At 39.3% G+C, this 26429-nt stretch overlaps 1 protein-coding gene across 1 annotated transcript in view; it reads left to right on the top strand.

The window, feature by feature from the left end:
- The window catches only part of LOC124799152 (NFX1-type zinc finger-containing protein 1-like), a 146515-nt gene that overhangs the window by 34887 nt on the left and 85199 nt on the right, over positions 1–26429 (top strand). Inside the window, exons 2-3 of the mRNA XM_047262689.1 lie at positions 7004–10580; positions 21574–21657. Of these exons, the coding sequence (XP_047118645.1) occupies positions 7040–10580; positions 21574–21657 (3625 nt within the window). The 5' untranslated portion in view covers positions 7004–7039. The remainder of the gene's footprint in view (positions 1–7003; positions 10581–21573; positions 21658–26429) is intronic.

The raw sequence follows: 26429 nt of genomic DNA on the forward strand, positions 1-26429 counted from the left end.
CTTCCTTCACACCTGCTACTTTATTTTCTGATTTTCTTTTCTTCTGAATCTGTTGTTCAGAAGATGACAAAATTTCTTAAATGGCTGTATTTCTTATTCCTGTAATAACATCTTCAGTGTCCAATAATATTGTTTAGCGGTTATTGCTTCAAGATTCCAAGTTGTAGTTTTGTGAAGAGTATGTCTCCATGTGGCATAATCCCACAAAAAAAAATTTCTAGCCAAAATAAGAACTCAGGGTCTTTCAAATTGGAGGGGAGGTTGTAACTTTTCGTCTGGTTTTTGTCATCTGCATGATCAGGGAGGGTAATTTCTTCTAAACACTAGATGAGACTTTCCTTGTTCTCTTTAACTGTGTTGACTACCAGAATGTTAAACATCCATCTTGTAGCTCCTATCTGTGGTAGTCTAGTTTGCACAACTCTGTCTAGCACACTTGTTCCGTGGGGCGACTGGAAGAAAAAAGCTGGAAAGCTGGAGAGATCGGGCAAAAAAAAAAAAAAAAAAAAAAAAAAAAAAAAAAAAAAAAAAAAAAAAAAAAAAAAAAAATAATAAATAAATTAGCAGATTTGTTTATAGATACAGCTTTTTGCAGGACCAGATTAAATTGATTAGCATAGCAGTGAACCTAATAAGCCCTACCATATACCTGCTTAATCCTTGCCTGAACACCGTTAATGCCTCCGCTCATAACAACAGCTCATCATAGCATTGTGCAATCACAGCCGATTCACTGTTTCCTGTCTGTACTGTCACCCACACAGTACACAAGCAACTACAACACAGACTGTCATTTCTGGAAATGATTGAATTCAGGTAGTAATGGCTACCAACAGAGTCACCTGATTACAGGTAAATGAAACCAACTAAACTGGTGCACTCTCCTGTTAGGAAAAGAAAAGGATTACTGTATGATAAAATCCAAAACTTAGTATACTACAAGTAATTCAGAAGCCCACAAAATAGATTTTCCTGCCAGTATAACTATAACATATACTGACGTCCAATTTAATTTGGGTCAACAGAAGCATCCGATTCCATCCGTCTGCTTTGACCCATGCCGTAAGGGTGTTATGGTGTGTGACGTCATTACGTCACGGTGTTTGAGTTGGTTGTGTTTGTAGATGTCGTCTTGTTGTGTTTCATGGTGCCCTCTGAAGATGTGTGTATGTGCTGAGTACAATGTGTGGTATTGGGTTCATTTGAGCCTTGGTGTTGAATGTGTGAAGTCGTTGGCAGTGTTTGTAATTCCAGACGTAAGGTTTGAAAGTTTTTTAAATGAGTTATCAAATATTTTTTTTTTTTTTTTTTTTTTTTTTTTTTTTTTTTTTTTTTTTTTTTTTTCGTTTGGTGTTATTGGTTTGTTGTTTGTAATGTGGTAAGATGTTTAATTTGTGCGCATGTGTGGTGGGGGTTGGGGTGGAGAGGGGGGTGTGTGTGGCTGACCTAGTTTGCAGTGCCAGAATTTGTTGGTGGTAAGCAATTTTTTTATTTTTTTGTCTATTCTCGAGTTATGATGTTTAGTGTATTTATGGTTTACTGAATGTGTTTAATTTATGTAGGGATGTTTTATTTGTGAATTTTTGATGTTTTGGTTTTGGTTTTATTTTTCATAGTTGTAGGTGTTGGGTTTTTTTGGTATGAATAGTTGTGGTCAGGGTCATGATGTTTAGTGTATTTATGGTTTACTGAATGTGCTTTAATTTATGTAGGGATGTTTTATTTGTGAATTTTTGATGTTTTGGTTTTGGTTTTATTTTTCATAGTTGTAGGTGTTGGGTTTTTTGGTATGAATAGTTGTGATCAGGGTCAGTGGAAATGACCGATTCCAATTTTCGTAGTTCTAGTTGTAACTGTTGGTGTTTAGGTATCATCACCCATATAGGTCAAGGGAAATATCTGATTTCAATTTTCGTAGTTTTATTTGTAGGTTTTAGTGTTTTGGTATCGTCACCTGTGGTAGGGCTATATAGGTCAAGGGAAGTATCCGATTCCTGCAGATTTTGTTGGTGTAGCGGATTGTAATTTTTTTCTCTTTTCTTTTTGTTCGTCATTTTATCTTTTATGATCATGGTTTTTTTTAGCTTGTCCTCACCCTAAAACCCCCAATTCACGCGGTTGTCCTGTTAGTTTGATTGAATTTTTGGATGGAGATTATTGTCTTATTTATACATATTTTTGTGTTTGTTGCTGTGTGTATGTAGTGACGTCATAGGTGCCGTATTGGAGAAGCTTAGAATACCCATTTTGCATGTTGATGATGTCATGGGTCAAAGCAGACAGGTGGAATCTGACACTTCCGTAATCCCTTTAATTTCACCATTTCTCGAGGGAATTGGCATATTTGACGAGTGTGCTACCATCTAATGGGATTTATGCCAGTGGCCAAGTGAATGGAGTGTGGTACCATCTAGTGCAGGCTGTTCCAGCTCGTGGGCTCCGCTGTGAGCCGCGGAGCGCTCCCTGCTCCAGGGAGCCGCGTCGCTCGCTGTGACCAGTCAAGTGGGCCGGCACGTGGCACGGCTGGCTGAGGCAGGCGGCAAGGCAAGGGTTTTGATGTGCCAGCTGCATCTTACAAGATCGAAAACCTCGCACTCTTATCTGCTAAGACGTGGTGACGTGCTACACCAGGAAATACGATCTTCAGGAAATAAATAAGAAACAAATGTTTTACAAGAAATTGCATACTAAATTTATTGGGCCTCTGTAGTTTGAAAATTTCTTTTCATTGCAAGATCGGAAATATCAGGCGTCAAAGTGTTCGCAGCGTTAATGCGGAGGATGGCCTTCATTGTTGCATCCTGAAGAAGCGATCGTTCCTTACTTTATAACTGTTTTCATTGCTCAGAAAAGCTGCTCACATCAAAACATAAATCCAAACATGCTTATGATCTGAGCGACATTGTTGTGAAGTTTGGGAAATGTTTTTTCTGTAATGAACACTACCATCGTGACAAATACAACGTGATGTAGTACCTCTCTTTCAACAAAGTTGAATTTTGCAAATCAATAATCTCCAATTGAAGCGACGATGACAAGTCATCGGTGGAAACTGAAAAAGGAGTGCTGAATACCTTAAGTTCCATTTCCAAACTAGTGAGGTCTCGGAATCGTGTTTCAAACGACGTGATGAGCTGCTTTAACTTTGCTTGGTAATCGCAGAAAGTAGTACCATCAGGTAGTTTTAAAGAAGCAAGATGATTGAAGAACGTTAGATGTCCATTACTCATCTGTCTCTCAAATAAACGTAACTTTTCCATGAACATTTTGATCTGGTCGTGTATGTCAATGATTAGCTGCCCTTTGCCGTGCAATGACAGATTTAAATTATTCAGATGCATAGTTATGTCATCTAGGAACGCCAGGTCTGATATCCATTTTATATCTTTCAGACAGCGCATTTCTTCCCTTTTCATTTCGAGAAAATGGGTATTTCCTCACTAATGGCAAAGAAAACATCAAGAACTTTTCCCCGACTCAGCCAACGAACTGTATTGTGATAAGATATATCCCCATACTCCGCTTCCACATCTTTCAGGAATCCTTTGACGACGCACAAAATTCACACAGTTCACGACATCTTTCATTACACCACCTAGCTCTACTGTTTCAGCACACAGTGCCTCTTGGTGCATTACAGAACACGAACTATGTTTCATGTTTTGAATACCCTCCGTATTACGAATCCATTTTTAAACATACATCTACTGGTATGTCGTTCTTAAGCCTGGCTACCAGTTCTCTGCGTGCAACGCCTTCTACCTGACTGTATTTAATTCTGTATATTGTACCTCTTCGCAGAATTAAATACTTTATGACATACAAAACACTGCGGTCGGCCATCCCTCTCAATGAATAGAAAGGTATCCTCCAATAGAGGTACAGAGCTCCCGCGGCTAGTCATAGCTGTCATTGAGCACGGATTATTACGGCTGCATGCGGCCAGGGGGCAGTGAGTTCGCTTTCCCCCTCCACGCGGGCTCCGAGCTGCCGCAGTGAGCGCTCCGGCTCCCTGGAGCTCAGTTGGAACAGCCTGATCTAGTGGGATTGATGTAGACTTGTGATTGAGTGGTAAGGCCTAGCTGTGCACGCCATAACCCAAACACATTGTTTATGTGATCCACATGTATTTGAGCCATAAGGGAATTAAATCATGCCAGTTGTGCATGCGCAGAAGTTCCTTAAAATGTCACAACCGACAGTGTGCTTATGCTTCTGATGCCAAGTTTCGTGGAGTCTAGGGGGATAGCACTGTGGCAAGCATTTTAGATTTAAGTGACATATATTTCAGATTACAGCATTTAAATTATGTTTAACAGCATTCAAAGAAAAATAGCCAGTAAACCTGCAAAAAGTATCAAAAGTTTCGGTGTTCATGTGCTCTTACACAGCAGCTGCTGCTGCTTCTAGGGGTGAATGATTAGATTAGGTTAGATTAATTATTCATTCCATAGACCCATAAAAGAGGGAATCCTCCTGGGTGTGGAACATGTCAGATAAAACACATTACAAAAATGTAATTAGAAAAACTTGTTTAAATAATTTTAATGATCCTCAGTAAATAAACAGTAAAATTATGTATATGAATTAAATTTAAACTTTTAATATTTACAGGTTTAATACTTACATCTGCTTTCATTAAATCCACCATTGAGACATTTGCTAGTTTCTTGGCTATTACAACCAAGCATTGTCAAAAATTAAAGTAAATTATTAATTTCAGTGATCCTCAGTTAAGAACTGTCAGATTATGTACAAGATTTAAAATTAAACTTCCCTATTTACAGACTTAAGACTTACATCTGCTTTCCATACATCCATGATTCACACAGTAGGTAGTACTTGGGTGTTACAACCAAGTATTGTCAAAAATTAAAGTATAATCAATTTTCATTAAAATGGTCTACTGCACTTGTTGAGAAACTCATGGATGGAGTAGAAGGAATTGGCCACCAAAAATTCTTTTAAATTATGTTTAAATTGTGCCTTGTCTGATACTAAACTCTTAATGGTTGCTGGTAACTTACTGAAAATATGCATTGCTGAATATTGGACTCATTTCTTGGCAAGAGTAAGTGATTTTAAATCTTTATGTATATTGTCCTTATTCCTAGTATTGATACTGTGTACTAAACAGTTAGTTAGAAAAAGAGATGTATTATTTACAACAAACTTCATAAAGGAATAAATATACTGAGAAGCTGTGGTTAATACGCCCAATTCTTTGAATAGGTTTCAACATGATGTTCTTGGATTTACACTACTCATTACTCTTACGATACGCTTCTGTACTCTAAAAATTTTTTCTCTGTGGAGTTACCCCAAAATATGATACCATATGACATAATGGAGTGAAAATAAGCAAAATATGCCAGTTTTTTTATATTTATATCTCCTATGTCTGACATCATTTGCATTGCAAACACAGACTTGTTTAGGCGCTTTAGCAGTTCGTTAGTATGTTGCTCCCAACTGAATTTATTATCAAGTTGTGATCCCAAGAATTTTTACTCTCAACCTCTCCTGTTTCCATGTCATCATATTTTATACACGCGCCAGAAGGAAATCTCTTGGAAGTTCTGAACTGCATATAGTGGGTCTTTTCAAAGTTTAATGGCAGTGAATTGACCATGAACCACTTATTAACGTCAGTAAAAATTTGATTAGCTGCCCTTTCTAAATTTATATTTGATTTACTATTTATTGCAATGTTTTTATCATCTGCAAATAAGACAAACTTGGCATCTGGTAATGTAATAGATGACAGGTCATTAATATACACAATAAACAGTAGTGGACCTAGTATGGAACCTGGGGGAACACCACATGTAATTTCTTTCCCAGTCAGATGATGTCTGATTGCCTACTGCTGAAGTGTTACGTAATGACACCTTTGTTTTCTATTAGTATGGTATGACTGAAACCATTTTGCAGTGCTACCAGTGACACCATAATATTGTAATTTACTTAAAAGAATGCTGTGATTCACACAGTCAAATGCCTATTAGTTTTGAGCACTCAAACTTCAGTGGCATATGCCTATGCCATAGCACGCAGAATACGCACTTGAAAATTGGAATTATTTCCTGAAACATACCATGCAACATATAAATAAAAAGAGAATCATGAGTGCCAGCAGGGAAAGTTAATTATGATTAAATCTCTTATTATTATTATTATTATTATTATTATTATTATTAACCCTATGAATTACAGCCTCAATTTGCATTTAAGACGTAACAACCAGATCGCAAGTTTCCTGACTACAGTGTTGTAAAATTTTAGTTTCAATTATTTTTGTCTAGGGATAATATTTTACAATGATATTAGACACATCATCACATTTCAAGTTTTATATAGAATAAACAAAATTTCTTACAAATTCAACATTCATTCAGAAAAACAAAATTTTGTGAGTAATACTGATTACAGATAATCAACAGTAACCAGACAATGTAGGCACATCAAAAGAGAAAAAAAAGGTATATGTAATAATGATAAATACTAATAGCCTGCATTAATTTACATAACAATTTTGCAGATGTAAGAAGAGCAGATGTTATATGTGTATGTCTTACTGCAGTACAGCACTAAGACATTTATACAAACTGAAAAGCTGTGTTTAAACTCATACTTTCACTAAATGCACAATATCAGAATACACAATTTTCCACTTAGTCAGTCCACTCCCTTCTGTATTTTCAGCACTGCAGTTGGTCTTATTTTATTCCTTTCTCAGGAATTTAGTTTCTACTTGAAGCAGTGCAGTGTCTTACACCATTCCCAATTTTAATTTATTTTTGTTCTATAAAATTGCCCAAGTGTTTTCACGTTATGCCAACTTGCAGAGACAAGATGTTCTATCATGTTTCTTTTGAAAATTCTCAATTCCTTTATGCTCTTTATACCAAGTTGCAGCCTGTTATAAAATAAGTTTCATGATTTTCTAAAATCCCTGTTTGTCATTTTAAACTTTGCATTATTTTTTTCCCTTCTTTTTCAGGTGTTTGACTAAGAATTCTGGCACCAGTTTGCAAGAATGGGAAATAACAACACAAGACCCAGCTCAAATAGTGGACATACTGCACAATATAGTGTCCCCAGTAGCACACAAGTAAATAACAGTAGGCAATTTGGATCAGCTTTTCCACACACAACTCATTACGTTGTTTCAAACAGAACATCAGGAAATACTGTCTACAGTGCACAGAGTAGTGTTGCAGATACAATATCTAATACAAGAACAGGAACAGGACTAAATAAACCAGTAGCTGGTAAAACTCAGTCTTTTGAGCCAGACTTAAACCATCCTTACCAGAGACTGCAGTCAGAACTGGCAGAAGAAGCAAGAGTGCATCATGTCCACAACCAGCAAGAGCCGATGTCATCATTTAACAGAGACGCTGCAACTAAAGTAGTTAGTGACGTCCCTGTAAAGAGCAGTCAGCATCTTGCAAAAGGTCCGTCTGATGGGTTCAATGAAACTTTATCCCGTCCTTTTCCTGCAGCTAAATTTGTGGGAGCACAAAGCTCAACACAAAACAGTCAAGTTCCCAAAGTTCAGAATGTTACAGGGAAGTCATTGACGGCAAACTTTGCACCTTCAGCACCTACTTTCAGTGAACTTCACTCAGAAGTTCCAATGGCACGTGTAATCCCTTCTGTTGTGATGGCCAACAAACAAAAGGAAGATTACCAGAAATCTATAAAAGAAAATTTTAACTGCTCATCTCGGGGACAGTTAGTGGGAGAAAATGGACAGTCTACCAAGATAAATGTGATTCAGCCACATTCTTCAGGGACAGGCAACATACTCAAGCAGAATGAGGGTATCCGGTCAAAAGACCTTGTAAAAGAACAAAGTGGAGATGTGTCAAAGACTGTTATTTCTGACCATGAATGGCAACAACGTATTAGTTCCCTCAGTTCAGAGCTTACTGAGAGCAGTCAGTCACAGAACAATAATTATAGTAGTGCAGAGAGTCGAGCAAGTCATGGTAGCCACAGTTCAAGAACGATAGTGGGAGACACAAGACAGGGTCAAAGTGGCAGTTATTTGAACAAGGGATTTTACAATGAAAACAAAGTAGGAAATTGTGACTTGAGGCAGAAGTGTGCCGAACCCAGATATTTCATTGGTTATCATCGGTTGCTTGAGTTTGTAGATGGAGATCCTGAAGAGGCAGTTATAGTTCTTGCAAATAAACACTCCGGATTTTATGAGCTGCTGAAAGACAACTTGAAACCAGATTGGTTGGTGTTGGTAGTGAAATTGCTTGCCAACATATGCAAGACTAATTTATCTGACAAGAAAGTTGCAGTTCTTTCCGAGACCTGTTCACTGGGCTTTCATGAGCAGCTGTCATTATATCTGTCTAGTTTATCGCCAAAGCAAAATGAAAGTGATAAACTTCATCTAAGAACTTTTATTTATAATTTAATAAAATTATATGCAACTGTAGTGGAATTAATTCCAAACACTGGTTGCGAGCTAGCGATGTTGGCTACAATTGATGCTGCCATTAAGACTTCAGCTCAGTATCTTGGAGCATCTTACACTGATGATATATTCAATAACCTTGTAGATTTGAAAAACCAAATCAAACTGTCTGGAGACAATGAGAGAAAAGGGCTGCAGAAAGAAATAAACCTAGCTGAGGAACTTTCTGCAACTAACTTCAGAGAACTGTGTGTTCTCCCAACAACAAGTGAGCTTACGAGCAATCGAGAACCATTCCTTCGAGCCATCTTAATGCAGGGAGCATATACAAATGCAGAGCATTACTTAGATGTCCATTTTAGGCTTCTGAAAGAAGATTTGATAAGGCCACTACGTGAAAACATTAACAGACCTTGGAAAGGCAAAACTCCAAGATTTAGAAATTTGAGACTGTACAGGAAAGTGTACTTCACACGGTGGACAATGGTAGGAGGTAAAATAGGCCATATAGTGAGCTTTGACCCCGATAATTATATGGAAAAGGCTAAACTGACCAGTTGTGGAATGCTGCGGAGTGATTCTCTTCTCTGTTTCTCAAATAATAATTTTAAAGATGTATTATTTGCAACTGTGATGTGTAATTACGATTTCATGTTAAAAAAAGGATACGTAGTTGTTTGCTGTTTAGATATGGAAGAAAGTAGAAATAATGAAATGTATAGCTCTCCTTATGTGATGATAGAATTGAAGTTAAACTTTAAGCCTTATTTCCATACACTTAAGGCCTTGCAGAAAATGCAAGTAAATGAATTTCCAATGCCACAGTATATTATCGATGTTGTGAACCAGAGAATGCCTCCAGAATATCTGTGGGATGCACAGAATGGGAGATCCAAACTACTGAAAATCGATGGAAAAGATGTTGTTGCCACAGATATTGAATCTTGGCCAAAGGCATCTCAACTTCAACTAGATGAGTCTCAATACAGCGCATTTCGAACAGCTCTGACAGAGAAATTTGTTCTCATTCAAGGACCACCTGGAACCGGCAAAAAGTTTTTAAGTCTTAAAATAATGAAAACCTTTCTTGAGAACAGACAAGCATGGAACTCCAAGAAAGCACCAATACTGGTTATTTGTCTTCGAGATCGTACCCTTGATCAGTTAATGGAAGGCTTCTTGAAGTTTACTCCAAATATAGTTCGCATTGGAGGGAAAACCATGAATGAACAGGTTACCCAATTAAACCTTGCAGAAAAACAAAAATTGATTAAAAGACGTGGTCCCAACTATCACGTATTCTGTCACTTGAGAAATAGTTTATCAGCTGTTGTTTCCTCATTTAAGAAACTGGAGCGTGACATAAATGCTATAGATAGCAATTGTGGTATTTTGTCCATCACATCACTTGAGTCGTGTATGTCAGAAGTACATGTTAACTCATTCAAAAACAATATTAATCAAGTAGACAATTCATTATTCCTTAAATGGCTAGAAGAAGGGATCTCTACTACCTCAGCTAATGAGACAGAAACACCAGCTTATATTGATTCCTTGGAAGAAACTGTCAGTGTCAGAAGCAACAACATAACGTGTGACATTACACTGCCTGATGAAACTGATGACGACTTAGGCCTAGAAGTGGATCTGAAAAAGTCAATTGAGCTTATAAATTTTGCTTTGGATTTCAAGGCCTCACAAGAAGCTATTGATGTATTAAGAGAGACCATAAGAAATATAAGGGAAAAATCAAGTGAAGAAGGTGTGTTCAATTCAGTGCAGAAATATGAGGAAGAGTTGAGAAGACTTACAGTTAAGTTGAAATATTTTCAGAACAGTCTGCTGGCAGATCAAAAGTTGAATGAGAAACTGGACCCATTGCATAATTTGTCAGATCTGTGGGCCATAGACTCAGCAGCTCGATGGTCTCTGTATAGGCAGTGGGTTTCAACACTGAAATGTAGACTGTTGGAAGAATTACAGCAATTAGCGTCAGATGTTATTTCGAAATCGAAGAAATTTGAGGAGTTTAAAGCAGTGGAAGATTATGAGCTACTCTTGAATTCAGACATTGTTGGCATAACTACAGCTGCAGCTGCCCAGTTTCAGCCTCTGCTGAAGAGACTGGAATGTAAAATAGGTAAGTGCCATATGGATGAGGCCAACAGTTGATGCCTATCTTTTAGATAAAAATGAGTATATGTAATTTGCTTGACACAGCGGTGAATAAAATGAAGGTCCTGTTATTTTTGTACAGTTAAATTTGTTGTGTCTGTAGCTTATGAGGTAGCTTAACACATCAAACATCTGCAAAATGAGTAAAATATTAGCACATTTGATTACAGTGGGTGTACAGGTCCCAGGAAAAATGTTGGAATTGTTTCATCTGGGAAAAAACCATAAATTTTTTAGAATTCCAGGAATTTTTAATTGTTTTAGTGACGTTGCCATTGGCTGACTACATTACACATCCTGTGCTCTCCATATCTGCTGCCATTGGCCAGAGAGATCACATGACATGAGCTACGATTGGTAGACAGAAGTGTATCACATAGCGCAGTATATAGATTTCAGAGGAACTTCGGAAGCTACCTTGCTGTATTTGGTGGAATTTGTATTTATACCTGCGTAATATGAAAATATGCAGTGTACGTGTTGCTGCGCATTAAAGATCTTTCCAAAACACATTGTTTTCTGCTGGGTTTTGTTTCCTAAAGTGCCGGGGAGTCCTATGCTGGTGTATGAAACCTTTACCATTCAAAGGATTGATAAATTTTACCCGTTCCGAGGAAAAATATATTGTCACTTAAAATGGAAAAAAAATGTACTTTCACTTGGGGAAAACATATTTTCACCTGGGAGAAAGTGTATTTTTAACTGGGAAATACTAATTTATGGCCCCCCCCCCCCCCCTGCGTACACACCCTGAATACAGTATGTAAAAGTTAAGCATGAGAAATATAAAACTTTGGTAATGCCACGAGTCCTTCAGTAGTGCTGCGATAGTTCAATTTGTGAACTGTTCGTCGTACAAACTGGTTTACTTGCTAGCAGTTATAAGATACAATTCCTGGCTAGCAGTTGAGATTAAGTGTTGTGCTATATCAGTGTATTCTCACTGTAAGTGTAATCGGCCGAAAGGTACATCTTTTGGATATAGCCAGAAAATTGTAGGTCTCTCACTGAGGTTGACTCTGTCTGGGTTATGACTGATGGACTGCTAAGAGCCTGTGCAAGAATTGGTCCAGAACTCTGGTGGAGTGAACTGCCGACTTTTCGGATTGCACCACCCTATATAGTCAAAGCGTGGAGGCATTCATGCAGATCCAGTTCTGCACGTGTGACACGGTGGAGGAAATAGGTCCCTTTCATGGAAGGCTTCTGGTGTCCCCTGTCCTGCTGTCTGTTGCCGTCGTCGACACAGTTTAGGGAGCCAACACCGTGTTTGTATCCAAACCTGTGATGCTTCAGTGTTCGAGGGGTTGCCGATCCCTTTACGTGAATGGCAGGTACATGGCAAAATCTTTGGCAGGATTACAAAAATCATGAGAACAGAATTTAGTTTGGTACATGGCGAAGTTATCATTGGAAACTGAGGGGTTAAAAGGGTTGCAGCAGTGCGTTGCGGGAAGCATCCTGAGCGGGCATAGTGCAATAGGTGGTCAGAAACGAAAAGCAACGTGTTTTCCCTCAAGTATAAACTATGAAATTTGGACGTTGAGTCTTGAAAGTGTGAACAAATCGCCTGGCTTCACCTTTCAATTGTGGAGAGGACAGCATCGCACGTATATATTCAGTTCCATTTTGTAGACAAAATTGCTGAAACACCAACAAAGAAAACTGCGGACCATTGTCTGAAACAATTGTTGGAGGCATAACTTCGAAACAAAAGACAGAAGTGGGTGCTTTGGTAGTGCTAGTGCAATCCATTGATAATCGATGGGAGAAACTTACAGCGCTTGTGAATGAAATTGATCAGTTTGAAGACAAGAAGCCTCTGTTAAATCAAATTCCAGAACACTTCCCATAAGTAAGTGAGACAGCGTGTCCATGTTTACTTGTTGTGCTTTAGAGCGATAAAGACTGTTAGTTGGAACGAAGTGATGATCATCATTGCAGCTTCTGTGCAGTACGATCAGGCACATCTTTTATTGAATGAGAAGAGCAGCCAGTGGCTTATGATCAGTGAAGAGAGAGAAATTTCTACAATGCAGGTATTTGGTGACATATTGTATGATGGCTAAAGCTTCATTTTCCAGCTGACTGTGGGGCTTGTTCAACGTCTCCGACATAAATGTGTAGGGCATGCAGTTTTTCCAACCTTGTGAGATAAAACTACCCCTAGTCCAATTACTGATGCATTAACTGCAAGCACAACTTGTTTTCGCAGGTTAAAAGTGACTCGATGTGGCATCTAAGCAGTGCATTTTTCAAGTTTTGAAATAAATTTCTGCTTCTTTAGTCTGTTAGAAAGAAACACTTTTACTTTGGAAGCAATACAAAACAGCAGCTGTTTGTGCTGTGTTCGAAATTAACATAATGACCACATGTCAGGGGAGACTTACATGACTGGATGGTAAGTCTCCCCTGACCCGCAGTACTGTGGGACTTTCTCGAAATCTACCTCTTTTCCTAGACCTCTCCAGTCCTTTTCCTTCACCCATCTTCCTTCCCCTTCAACCCTTCTGCCTGATGAAGGAGCCACTGGCTCCGAAGTTTGCCTAAATTATAACCTTCTTTTATGTGTGTGTTCTGCTGCCATTTGGTGAGTAGATTTTTTTTATCTATCCAATTAACAATGACTTTGCTGGAAATCTATCTGTACTTGATAAAACATCAAGTGATGGTGAAGGCTTAACTTTGTATTTATGGGGAAAAAGGTGACAAAATGCTGGAAGGCTATGATATTTTAAATATTGGAGAGAAAGTTGTGATGAAATTGGCAAACTAGGTTTTACAGGTATATTATTTACATGGAAAGATACTTCACATCCACCGAGCTTTTAGTCTGCTTCATTCTGAGTGAGTTTGTTAGGCAGTTGGAAAGATACAACTAACAAGAATTTCAGCAGAGATTAAGCTCCAACCTGACAATAAAATGAGAATCAACAGGCTGTGGTGCACCTGTGAGGAGTCCATAGGAGGAGACAGACAGATTTCTGTTGACAGATAGTACTGTGACAGACTAGCAAAGGGTGGTCAATGAAAGAAATGGATTGCACTAACACTAGCACTACCAAAGCACCCACTTCTGTCTTTTGTTTCAATTTTTATCTCTGTGGATTCAATTTTCTTGTCAACTGTAAGAAATATACCACCTCCATTTCCCATTAGCCTATCATTTCAGTACAAGTTCAGATTTACCCCAAAAATCTGATTGCCACAATTTTCAGTTTACTTAGTATTATGTGCGCTCACTGCTTTTTAGGGACACTTCGAACACTGGCATGTTGTTGCAAATACTATGGTAGTTGATCACTTGGTTTTTAATACTTTTGTCTGTAAAAAAAAGGGAGGGGGAAGGTGGCATTTCTTCAGATTTTACACTAATAGTTCCTGGTCTCTACAGCTGATCCGATCAAAAGTTGCCCATCTAAATAGCCCTTGAATGCACTCCACACGCTGTCAGCTATCAGAGTAATCTGGGTCGCATCATTTGATGTGTAGGTGTACCCAGCCCCTATAGCAGGATCCTAGCTTGTCACAGAACATTAGAAGTCTCTAGTTCAAACCTTCCACTGGACTCCAACCCAGGGGACCTCAATCAATTCTGAGAACAATGCTGCAGATTGTGAGTTCCGTTAAAACCCAGTGAGGGAGGTTGGTGTTCGCAGTTATCTCTGACAGTTGATGGACTGATAGAAATATTATCTTGCACCATAGAGGAGAAATATGACCTTGCATCGTAGAGGACAGGCAATATGTGTGGTTTCACACTGTTACCCAGTAGCTGCCAGACTACCCTGTTAAAGATGTTGGATGAGGTCTCCAGACATAAGCACTGAAGGCATTACATAATTCTTCCCTTTCATTGCTGTCATTCCCTGAAGGATCCCATTATCCACCTTACGTTTGAACTCACAGTGATTAAGAGACACTCACTCTTTTGAATTAGCCTTCCCTTAACATGGTATACAGTAGCTTTCTGACAGTTGAAGTATATCTCAACAGTTTGGTTTCAGTTTCACTTGAGGACAGTACCATGAAGTTGATGGTTAAGTGATGAGTGTAAAAGCTCGATTTCTCTGTAGAGCCACTATACCTACCATTGACACAGCACACATAGTAAGTGAATAACAGTATTAAATTCTGTATATTTTTCCCATGTGGAATGTTTCCCTCTATTATATTCACAGTATTAAATTCTGTAGAGGAAACAAGCTCAACAGGACAGGTTAGTGCTGGGAGTACCTTTGGTATCTGTTGTGCATGTTTATCAGCAGCCGTTCCAAAACACTACAGCTTCCGATCACATGTCAGCACACAGAGGGATAACAAATAACTCATTCTGTGCATAACATCCACAGTGGTGCTGCTTTGTGGCTGGTGTAATGTGTTACAGAATAATAAATAACTTCAAACCAAGTATAATGCTTTTAATTTTGGAGTTTGTTGTGGTACAAAGAATACCAATTTCCTCTAAAAACTAAAGTGATGTACATCCAACAAAGATATTTCTGTTAGGATAAGAGAAAATTCTGTAATAAAATTTGCAAATTCTCTTAAAGTGCCTGGATCATTGTCCCTCCCTGAAGTTATGATCGTCAACAAACTCTACAATAGAGGAAACTAATGATAAATGCAGACAATGTAATCTCCTGTTGAAAGGGAAATCTAAATGTAACACTTTATGACAGTTACAATGTACATGACAGTAACAGTAACTCGCAAATGGCGATTTACTGCAAAATGTAAATATGGCATTCGTAAATTCTGAGGTTTTTTTATGAGGGTAATACTGTCAAAATTATGCAAAGCACAGATACAATTAACATGAAAAGATGGTTTAATTTTGATGTGATTTGTAGGATCTAGGTTTTGAAAGTGACATTTATATGATACATACGATACTACTGAGACACAAAAGAAGACTAGAAGTCATCTTATATACGATATATTAGCTGGTTTTGTGAAACCTGCATATGCCGCAGGTGCAGTTTACGGAAGGAGTATCAATTGAATTTTCAGTCACATCGTATAGGGAAATGCACTCTCTAATCTCTGCAGTCAACTTCTTCTATCTCCCTAATGAAGGAACCTGATGTTCCAAATTTTAGGAGAGTCATGTTCTATTTTAATTGTAGCTATCAACTCGTGTATAATCTGTATCTCATGAAAGTAAGTTCTGGGCAGAGATTGTTGCCAGGTGGTTATGTTTGTATGCAACTGGTTGTGTGCATTTTTTTCATACAGTAATCAAAATATCTCCATTATTCTAACATAAATGTGTCAGAAGATAAAGAGTGCCTTATTTGACTTGCCCTCATGATGTAACTTACCAAACGAAAGCGTTGGCATGTTGATATATAAGATGATGTAACTTACCAATTACCAAACGAAAGTGTTGGCATGTTGATAGACACACACACACACACACACACACACACACACACACACACACACACACACATCCATCCGCACATATACAGACACAAGCAGACATTTGTAAAGGCAAAGAGTTTGGGCAGAGATGTCAGTGGAGGCGGAAGTGCAGAGGCAAAGATGTTGTGGAATGACAGGTGAGGTATGAGCGACGGCAACTTGAAATTAGCGGAGGTTGAGGCCTGGTGGGTAACGGGAAGAGAGGATATACTGAAGGGCAAGTTCCCATCTCCGGAGTATATCCTCTCTTCCCGTTACCCACCAGGCCTCAACCTCCGCTAATTTCAAGTTGCCGTCGCTCATACCTCACCTGTCATTCCACAACATCTTTGCCTCTGTACTTCCACCTCGACTGACATCTCTGCCCAAACTCTTTGTCTTTACAAATGTCTGCCTGTATCTGTATATGTGCGGATGGGTGTGTGTGTGTGTGTGTGTGTGTGTGTGTGTGTGTGTGTGTGTGTGTGTGTGTGTGCGAGTGTATACCTGTCCTTTTTTCTCCCTAAGGTAAGTCTTTCTGCTCCCAGGATTGGAATGACTCCTTACCCTCTCCCTTAAAACCCACATCCTTTCGTCTTTCCCTCTCCTTCCCTCTTTCCTGATGAAGCAACCTTGGGTTGCGAAAGCTTGAATTTTGTGTGTGTGTTTGTGTTTATTTGTGTGTCTATCAACATACCAACACTTTCGTTTGGTAACTTACATCATCTTGAAGCTGTAACTTAACAAACGAAAGCGTTGGTATGTTGATAGAGACAATAAAAAGCAGACAAACACACACACAAATATCAAGCTTTCGCAACCCAAGGTTGCTTCATCGGGAAGAGGGAAGGAGAGGGAAAGACGAAAGGATGTGGGTTTGACGGGAGAGGGTAAGGAGTCATTCCAATCCCGGGAGCGGAAAGACTTACCTTAGGGGGCAAAAAGGACAGGTATACACTCGCACAGACACACACATCCATCTGCACATATGCAGACACAGGTAGACACATGTAAATGCAAAGAGGTTGGGCAGAGATGTCAGTCGAGGTGGAAGTACAGAGGCAAAGATGATGTTGAATGACAGGTGAGGTACGAGCGGCAGCAACTTGAAATTAGCGGAGGTTGAGGCCTGGTGGGTAACGGGAAGAAAGAATATATTGAAGGGCAAGTTCCCATCTCTGGAGTTCTGATAGGTTGGTTTCAGTGGGAAGTATCCAGATAACCCGGACGGTGTAACACTGTGCCAAGATGTGTTGGCCATGCACCAAGGCATGTTCAGCCACAGAGTGATCCTCATTACTAACAAACACAGTCTGCCTGTGTCCGTTCATGTGACTGGACAGTTTGTTGCTGGTAATTCCCACATAGAAGGCGTCACAGTGTAGGCATGTCAGTTGGTAAATCATGTGGATGCTTTCACACGTGGCTCTGCCTTTGATCGTATACATTTTTCGGGTTACAGGACTGGAGTAGGTGGTGGTGGGAGGGTGCATGGGACAGGTCTTACACCGGGGGCGGTTACAAGGGTAGGAGCCAGAGGGTAGGGAAGGTGGTTTGGGGATGTCATAGGGATGAACCAAGAGGTTACGAAGGTTAGCTGGAAGGCGGAAAGACACTCTTGGTGGAGTGGGGAGGATTTCATGAAGGATGGATCTCATTTCAGGGCAGGATTTGAGGAAGTCGTATCCCTGCTGGAGAGCCACATTCAGAGTCTGATCCAGTCCCGGTAAGTATCCTGTCACAAGTGGGGCACTTTTGGGGTTCAGTCCCGGAAAGTATCCTGTCACAAGTGGGGCACTTTTGGGGTTCTTCTGTGGGAGGTTCCGGGTTCCAGGGGATGAGGAAGTGGCTCTAGCTATTTGCTTCTGTACCAGGTCGGGAGGATAGTTGCAGGATGCGAAAGCTGTTTTCAGGTTATTGGTGTAATGGTTCAGGGATTCAAGACTGGAGCAGATTTGTTTGGCACGAAGACCTAAGCTGTAGGGAAGCGACCGTTTGATATGGAATGGGTGGCAGCTGTCAAAATGGAGGTACTGTTGCTTGGTAGTGGGTTTGATGTGGACGGATGTGTGAAGCTGGCCGTAGGGCAGATGGGGGTCAACGACGAGGAAAGTGGCATGAGATTTGGAGTAGGACCAGGTGAATCTGATGGAACCAAAGGAGTTGAGGTTGGAGAGAAAATTCTGGATTTCTTTACTGCGAGCCCAGATCATGAAGATGTCGTCAATAAATCTGTACCAAACTTTGTGTTGGCAGGGTTGGGTAACCAAGAAGGCTTCCTCTAAGAGACCCATAAATAGGTTGGCATGCGAGGGGGCCATCCTGGTACCCATATCTGTTCCCTTTAATTGTTGGTATGTCTGGCCTTCAAAAGTGAAGAAGTTGTGGGTTAGGATGAAGCTGGCTAAGGTAATGAGGAATGAGGTTTTAGGTAGGGTAGCAGGTGATCGGCGTGAAAGGAAGTGCTCCATCGCAGCGAGGCCCTAGACGTGCGGAATATTTGTGTATAAGGAAGTGGCATCAATGGTTACAAGGATGGTTTCCAGGGGTTTAACAGATTGGGTAAGGATTCCAGGCGTTCGAGAAAGTGGTTGGTGTCTTTGATGAAGGATGGGAGACGGCATGTAATTGGTTGAAGATGTTGATCTACGTAGGCAGAGATACGTTCTGTGGGGGTCTGGTAACCAGCTACAATGGGGCACCCGGGATGTTTGGGTTTGTGAATTTTAGGAAGTAGGTAGAAGGTAGGGGTGCGGGGTGTCGGTGGGGTCAGGAGGTTGATGGAGTCAGGTGAAAAGTTTTGTAGGGGCCTAAGGTTCTGAGGATTCCTTGAAGCTCCATCTGGACATCAGGAATGGGATTACCTGGGCAAATATTGTTTGTAGTGTTGTCTGAAAGCTGACGCAGACTCTCAGCCACATACTCCCGACGATCAAGTACCACAGTCGTGGAACCCTTGTCAGCCAGAAGAATGACGATGGATCGGTCAGCCTTCAGATCACGGATAGCCTGGGCTTCAGCAGTGGTGATGTTGGGAGTAGGATTAAGGTTTTTCAAGAAGCATTGAGAGGCAAGGCTGGAAGTGAGAAATTTCTGGAACGTTTGGAGAGGGTGATTTTGAGGAAGAGGAGGTGGGTCCCGCTGTGACAGAGGACGGAACTGTTCCAGGCAGGTTTCAATTTGAATAGTGTCTTGGGGAGTTGGATCATTAGGAGTAGGATTAGGATTATTTTTCTTCGTGGCAAAGTTATATTTCCAGCAGAGAGTAAGAGTGTAGGACAGTAAACCTTTGACGAGGGCTGTTTGGTTGAATCTGGGAGTAGGGCTGAAGGTGAGGCCTTTGGATAGGATAGAGGTTTCAGATTGGGAGAGAGGTTTGGAGGAAAGGTTAACTACTGAATTGGGGTGTTGTGGTTCCAGATTGTGTTGATTAGAATTTTGAGGTTTTGGGGGGAGTGGAGCTGGAAGTAGGAGATTGAGTAGATGGGAGAGACTTGGCCTGTGTGCAATGAGAGGAGGTTGAGGTTTGTTGGAAAGGTTGTGAAGGGTAAGTGAGTTGCCTATCCGGAGGTGGGAAACCAGAAGATTGGATAGTTTTTTGAGGTGGAGGGTGGCATGCTGTTCTAATTTGCGGTTGACCTGTAGGAGGATGCTCTGAACAGCCGGTGTGGATGTGGGAGAGGAAAGACTGAAGACTTTTATTAAAGATAGGAGTTGACGGGTGTGTTCATTGGCTGAGTTGATTTGTAGGTGAAGGATTAGGCGGGTGAGGGCTATGGATTGTTCAGTTTGGAACTGATATAGGGACGGATGGAAAGAAGGGATACAGCCAGAGATAGGAACTTTAAGTGTGAGGCCTTTGGGGGTAATGCCAAATGTGAGACAAGCCTGAGTAAATAAAGTATGGGAGCGTAATCTGGAAGCTTAGGTCTTCGTGGCATATGAATCAGCTCCAGTCCTGAATCCCTGAACCGTGGCATATGAATCTGCTCCAGTCCTGAATCGCTGAACCATTACACCAATAACCTGAAAACAGCTTTCGCATCCTGCAACTACCCTCCCGACCTGGTACAGAAGCAAATAGCTAGAGCCACTTTCTCATCCCCTCAAACCCGGAACCTCCCGCAGAAGAACCCCAAAAGTGCCCCACTTGTGACAGGATACTTTCCGGGACTGGATCAGACTCTGTATGTGGCTCTCCAGCAGGGATACGACTTCCTCAAGTCCTGCCTTGAAGTGAGATCCATCCTTCATGAAATCCTCCCCACTCCACTAAGAGTGTCTTTTCGCCTTCCACCTAACCTTCGTAACCTCTTGGTTCATCCCTATGAAATCCCCAAACCACCTTCCCTACCCTCTGGCTCCTGCCCTTGTAACTGCCCCCCGGTGTAAGACCTGTCCCATGCACCCTCCCACCACCACCTACCCCAGTCCTGTAACCTGAAAGGTGTACACAATCAAAGGCAGAGCCACGTGTGAAAGCACTGACGTGGTTTACCAACTGACATGCCTACACTGTGAAGCCTTCTATGTGGGAATTACCAGCAACAAACTGTCCATTCGCATGAACGGACACAGGCAGACAGTGTTTGTTGGTAATGAGGATCACTCTGTGGCTGAACATGCCTTGGTGCACGGCCATCACATCTTGGCACAGTGTTACACCGTGCCCCCACGTGGGAAAAATATATCTAGAAACAAAGATGATGTAACTTACCAAATGAAAGTGTTGGTATGTTGATAGACACACAAACAAACACAAACACACACAGAAAATTCAAGCTTCCACAACCCACGGTTGCTTCATCGGAAAGAGGGAAGGAGAGGGAAAGACGAAAATATGTGGGTTTTAAGGGAGAGGGTAAGGAGTCATTCCAATCCCGGGATCAGAAAGACTTACCTTAGGAGGAAAAAAGGACAGGTATACACTCTCTCTCTCGCTCGCTCGCGCACCCCCCCCCCCCCCCCCCCCCACACACACACACACACACACACACACACACACACACACACCCATCTGCACATATACAGACAGAATCAGACTTTAGTATTACTTGCAATATTGTGCTCCATGCTCAAAGTTTGTAAAATTTTGAATGCCCAGATGCCCTCCCTCACAATAAATGGTGGTTGAAAATTTGTAAAACTAATGAAAAGCCAAGAGATTCCACAAACATTCCATTAGGGGGAGTTTTATGTAGGACAAAATGATAGTTTGTACAGGATATAATTGATTGTTCATCTTTATTGAGCAAATTCTTATTAAAATGCTGATACTTCTCATAAAGCGTAGGACTGTATACTATGAAATTACATTGTACTTTTGATGTGTCTCCTGTACTGTAATCGTGTTACTAGCAAATGTGAAACAAATAATTTGCAGTTCATTAACATATTTATTGAACTTCATTCTCATTTTAGAGTAAAAATACAGCAACTGATTGATGCAGATGGTTTTGTCATGGTAGTTTTGTCTGGATTTTTAGATTACACGTGTAATTTCTGTTGCAGTCATTGTTAGGTGTGATTTATTACTTAACCTTTGTTCGCAGCTATTGTAGAAGAAGCAAATGAAATACTGGAATCACAAATTGCAGTTTTTCTTACAAGTCATTGTCAACATCTCATCATGATAGGTATGTCAATTACATATATATATATATATATATGTCTGCTTGTGTCTGTATGTGTGGATGGATATGTGCGTGTGTGCGAGTGTATACCTGTCCTTTTTTCCCCCTAAGGTAAGTCTTTCCGCTCCCGGGATTGGAATGACTCCTTACCCTCTCCCTTAAAACCCACTTCCTTTCGTCTTCCCCTCTCCTTCCCTCTTTCCTGATGAGGCAACAGTTTGTTGCGAAAGCTTGAATTTTGTGTGTGTGTTTGTGTTTGTTTGTGTGTCTATCGACCTGCCAGCGCTTTTGTTCGGTAAGTCACCTCATCTTTGTTTTTTTTATATATATATATATATATATATATATATATATATATATATATATATATATATATATATATATTTAAATTATAGTGAAGTATTTATACTTTTTTGTTTGTCATTAATCAGTGTATTAGCACTGGAGTCGGGGCACATTTTTTGAGTTACTCAGGTAACTCAGATTGTCTTGAAAGAAAAATGTATTGGTTTCAAGAAAAGTGAAATTAGCTTGTTTCATCAGGACATAGGGACTTGAAATAGTAAGACAGATGAGCGTCTGGAATTTGTAGATGAGTGGAAAATTCAGAAATTGTTGATTTTTGTGTTCTTTTCTGAACGCACCGTGGGGAAAGATAAGTTAAATATTGGGTATTATATACCAGGAACATTTTCGTGTAGAGTTAACCAGAAAAAAGGATTTGCAACATGTGTAAAAGTTAAACAATACATCCCTTGTAATTGTAGCAGTTCCCCACTAGGCAATTTTTCAGCTGTTTATAAGAAAAGATGCTTTATTTAGTTACTTGTTGGGCAAGAAGAAACTGTTAGTACTTCGTGGAGATTTCAATTTAGAATTCCTAAAAGATTGTGATACAAAAAATTAAATGGAATCATTATTTGGTTGCTTCAGTCTGGGTTCAGTAGTAAATTTTCCAACTTGCTCACAGCAAGGTAGCAGGACCTTGATTGATAATTTGTTTTTTATAAACAGTGCACTGGCAGAAAAAATTAATGTGTACTGAATTGTTAATGGACTGTCTGATCATTATGCGCAATTAGTAAACAATTTAGCACCTTAGAGCCCTGAGGCATGTTAGTACAAAACTGTGAGGGTTAATAATGAGAACAGGGTTAAGTGTTTTAACAATAAGTTAAGACATAGTTTGGGATGAGGCATGTGTAGAAAAAGATGCTAATGTGAAATTGTGTATGCCATAGGGTCAGTCCACATAAAATCGCCTAATTTTGGAGCATTTTCCTGCTCAACCATCACACAGTTTTATGAAATTTTATGTGAACGTTTGCACACATCCCAAACAAACGTTGTTAACGTTTAATATTCGTGACAGTAATACTGGCCTAGATAGTAATTTGTTTGACTTCGTACGCAATACTGCGCAGAGCAAGCATGAATTTCTGGTGTATTTGAGCTGTTACATCTCGTACGAAATTTTGTTGAAAGAAATGAAATTTGCCATGTTGTACAACTTTATGTACTGTCTCAAGAATAATAATAAAAATAATTGTACAAGTGATATTCATCCAGAAAATTTTAGGCAAAATCACCCGAAAAGTATGGTGTGCAAAAAAGTGTCAAAGTTTGGCTGGTATATCTCAGGGACTACAGGTATGACGAATGTGGTACTTGATATGTTGTCACCTAATAACAGGAGACACTCTGATATAAAGTTTCATTTGTGTACCACTTTCCAATACTGAATTTATTAAGTGCAAAGTTTAAGATTTGTAAAAAGGTCAAAAACACAGTATTTTTGACCCAATTTTGTAAAACCCAGTGTTCTAATAATTCTCCAAACTGGATTCATTAGGAAGACCATGGTTTGAACCACAAAACAAAGTATATTTGGTTATCCAAATGCTAGATAATTTGAATCAAAGTTGGATGCGAAAATGATGTTACGTGGCCATTACGTTGCTTGTATGTATGATGATGAATTGAGTGTTGGCAACATTATTGACATATCAGTGGAACAGAATGATACTCTGACGAAATTTATGCATCTTCAAGGCCCAGATTTTTCGTTTTATTGGCTTGAAAGACAGAAAGCTTGTTGGTTACCAGAACCCCACCTCATTTCCATGGTCTCTTTGCTTTCAATATCGTCATCCCGCCGACAGCATCAATTTCCAGAAAATGTACTGCAGAAAGTGCCTCAAAAGTTTCGAAAAATGTAAGCTGAAATATTGAGAAGTTTAAAACCAAAATTGATATTACTTGCTTTCCATTTATGAGAGATAATAGCAAATGGCATTGTAAGGAGACAGGCACTACCACAAGGCTTTGGAACCTAAATTAAGAAACAAAATTACGGATGTGGGAAACAGGCTGAGGAAATCAACTCACGGCTGGTATTGCGTGACCCTTTGGTGATGGGGTTGCCACATCATGTTCTCGAACGGATAGTTACAGTGTCACCATGGACCAACACAATATCGTGTGCTATTACTTCTCCATTTGAAAATAGAAACAACATGCAATTAAACACAGACAATAGGTTGATGCATTGTAGCCTGTTGCTGTGGTCTAATCCCCCATATTTGCTCATCATTTTCAGGTATTGTTGGTGCCCATTGGAAAATCAAACACGCTTTTCTGAATGCTTAAAAAATACCCCTTTCAACTACGATTAGTTTGAAATTGATTATGGAAATCAAATTCTCAAAAAGCAAGTTGAATGTGATCTATTTTTGTAATTTTTACGGAAATCAAGTTTCAATTGATTTTGTAGAAATTTGGAAAGCAGTATGTGAATGATATTTTTTACAGTGGGAAATGTCGGTACATTGTTGTGTCCAAAGTTTTGTCTTTATCATGCCTTTTAATCAATGAGGTATAATAAGCCAAAGTTAAGACTTAATTTGCAGTGCATTTTTTCTTGTAACTTTGCCTCAATGTGAGTTGCAGTGTAGCCATTGTCAAAAATAAATTAAACCCACTGTTCTGGAGGGGTGGGGTGTCCTTAAAACACGTTGTTTCAATTGAAACTGGTTTTTGAAGCTTTAGTAGAAAATGGTAGTTATAAAAGGAGTGTCAAATTCACCCAATTTTCACCAGTTCACAAAAATCATCTTTTTGATGAATTTGTAGTTTTTTGCAAAATACTAGGTGAATGAAATTCTGTATTCCACGTCATTATGCTACCAATCTATTGCGTATTAAGTTTTGTGATCAGAAGGCATTTACTCTATGAGATATAAAGAGTCAAATTTTATATTGATTTGTGCTGTGATTTTCGCACCCAACTTTTATTCCGAGTGTCTAGCATTGTTAGCCTGTAATGGATAATCAAATACACTTTGATTTGTAGTTCAAACAATGGTCTTTCTAATGAGTCCAGTTTGGAGAGTTTAATAAATTTTTTTTTTGCAAAATCAGGTTAAAATGCCACATTTTTGACCTTTCTACAAAATGTTTTAAGTTTGCACTGGATTTATTCAATATTGGAAAGTGGTACATAAATGAAACTTTATATTAGAGAACCTTGTGTTGTTAGATTAGTATAGGCCAGGTTTCACCTTTGTCATACTTTCAATTCCTGAGATATAAGCCAAACTTTGACACTTTTTTGGGAAATTTGGCCTAAAATTTGCTTGCTGAATATCGCTTTTCATTATTAGTCTTAAGAGAACAAAAAAATTGTACAAGATGGCCAAATTTCATTTTTTCAACAGAATATTGCCTGAGATATAACAGCTCAAATTTGCCAGAAATTCATGCTTGCTCTGTGCGAATGCATGGATGGAGTCAAACAAATGACTATTTCTTGTCTGGTATTGTTGCGAAAAACATCAAACTTTAGCAGCGTTACTTGTGGAGATGTGCAAATCTTCACATAAAATTTCAGTAAAATCTGAGATGGTTGAGTGGGATGGTCTAGATGAGCTGACATGGAATGTCAATATTTGAAAGTAGCGTTCCTGAAAACGTGAGTGAAAGGATGAGCACTGTTATTTATACAATGAGAACCACTGGTGCCGTTTGAGTCTGGCAGGCTGCTTGAATTTGCACGTTCTGTGGCATGATTGGCTAACGTCAAACCTAATTAACTTGGAAATGTCACAAGTCTAGGATTTTTTTACTTAAAATTATTTCTCAGCCATACCTACCCTGCAATGTTCTTACAATCTTTTCAGACTGTTTCTGACTACCCTATAAAACGGCCAAAATAAGCCAGGATCTGACATTGCTTGCATTCTACTAAAAATACTGTAATATTTTATCGAAAGTCATTAAAATGTCCAGAAATATGTGTGTCCTGACAGAAAGTAATAATGTGGATAATAAGAATGTAACTGTGGGATGTTAAAACTGGAGACAGGACAACCACTATACATGATACCACAACAGTGAAACTACATGACATTGTTGTGACTGATAATTCACAAGTTGCAAATATTTTTAACAAGCACTTCCTAAATGTACCAGCAAAAGTAGTTCAGTTGAAGAAGCAAGAGAATATATTAAAATGTCATTTCATAAAATTTAGGCAACTATTTGAAGTAGCATCAGTATCCTTCACTGAAATTGATAGAATTATAAAAAATTCTAGAAAAATGCAAGCTCATATGGAGTTGATGAAATTTCAAACAAAATTCAGGAAAATTGTTCTAACATAATAAGTAATATCCATAGTGATATATATAATGCATCACTGGCACGGGGAATTTTTCCAGACATCACAATATGCTCTTGATAAAACTATTTATAAGAAAGGTGACAAGAAACACAAA

The sequence above is a fragment of the Schistocerca piceifrons genome, chromosome 5 (genome assembly GCF_021461385.2).
Source record: "Schistocerca piceifrons isolate TAMUIC-IGC-003096 chromosome 5, iqSchPice1.1, whole genome shotgun sequence".
Lineage (NCBI taxonomy): Eukaryota > Metazoa > Arthropoda > Insecta > Orthoptera > Acrididae > Schistocerca > Schistocerca piceifrons.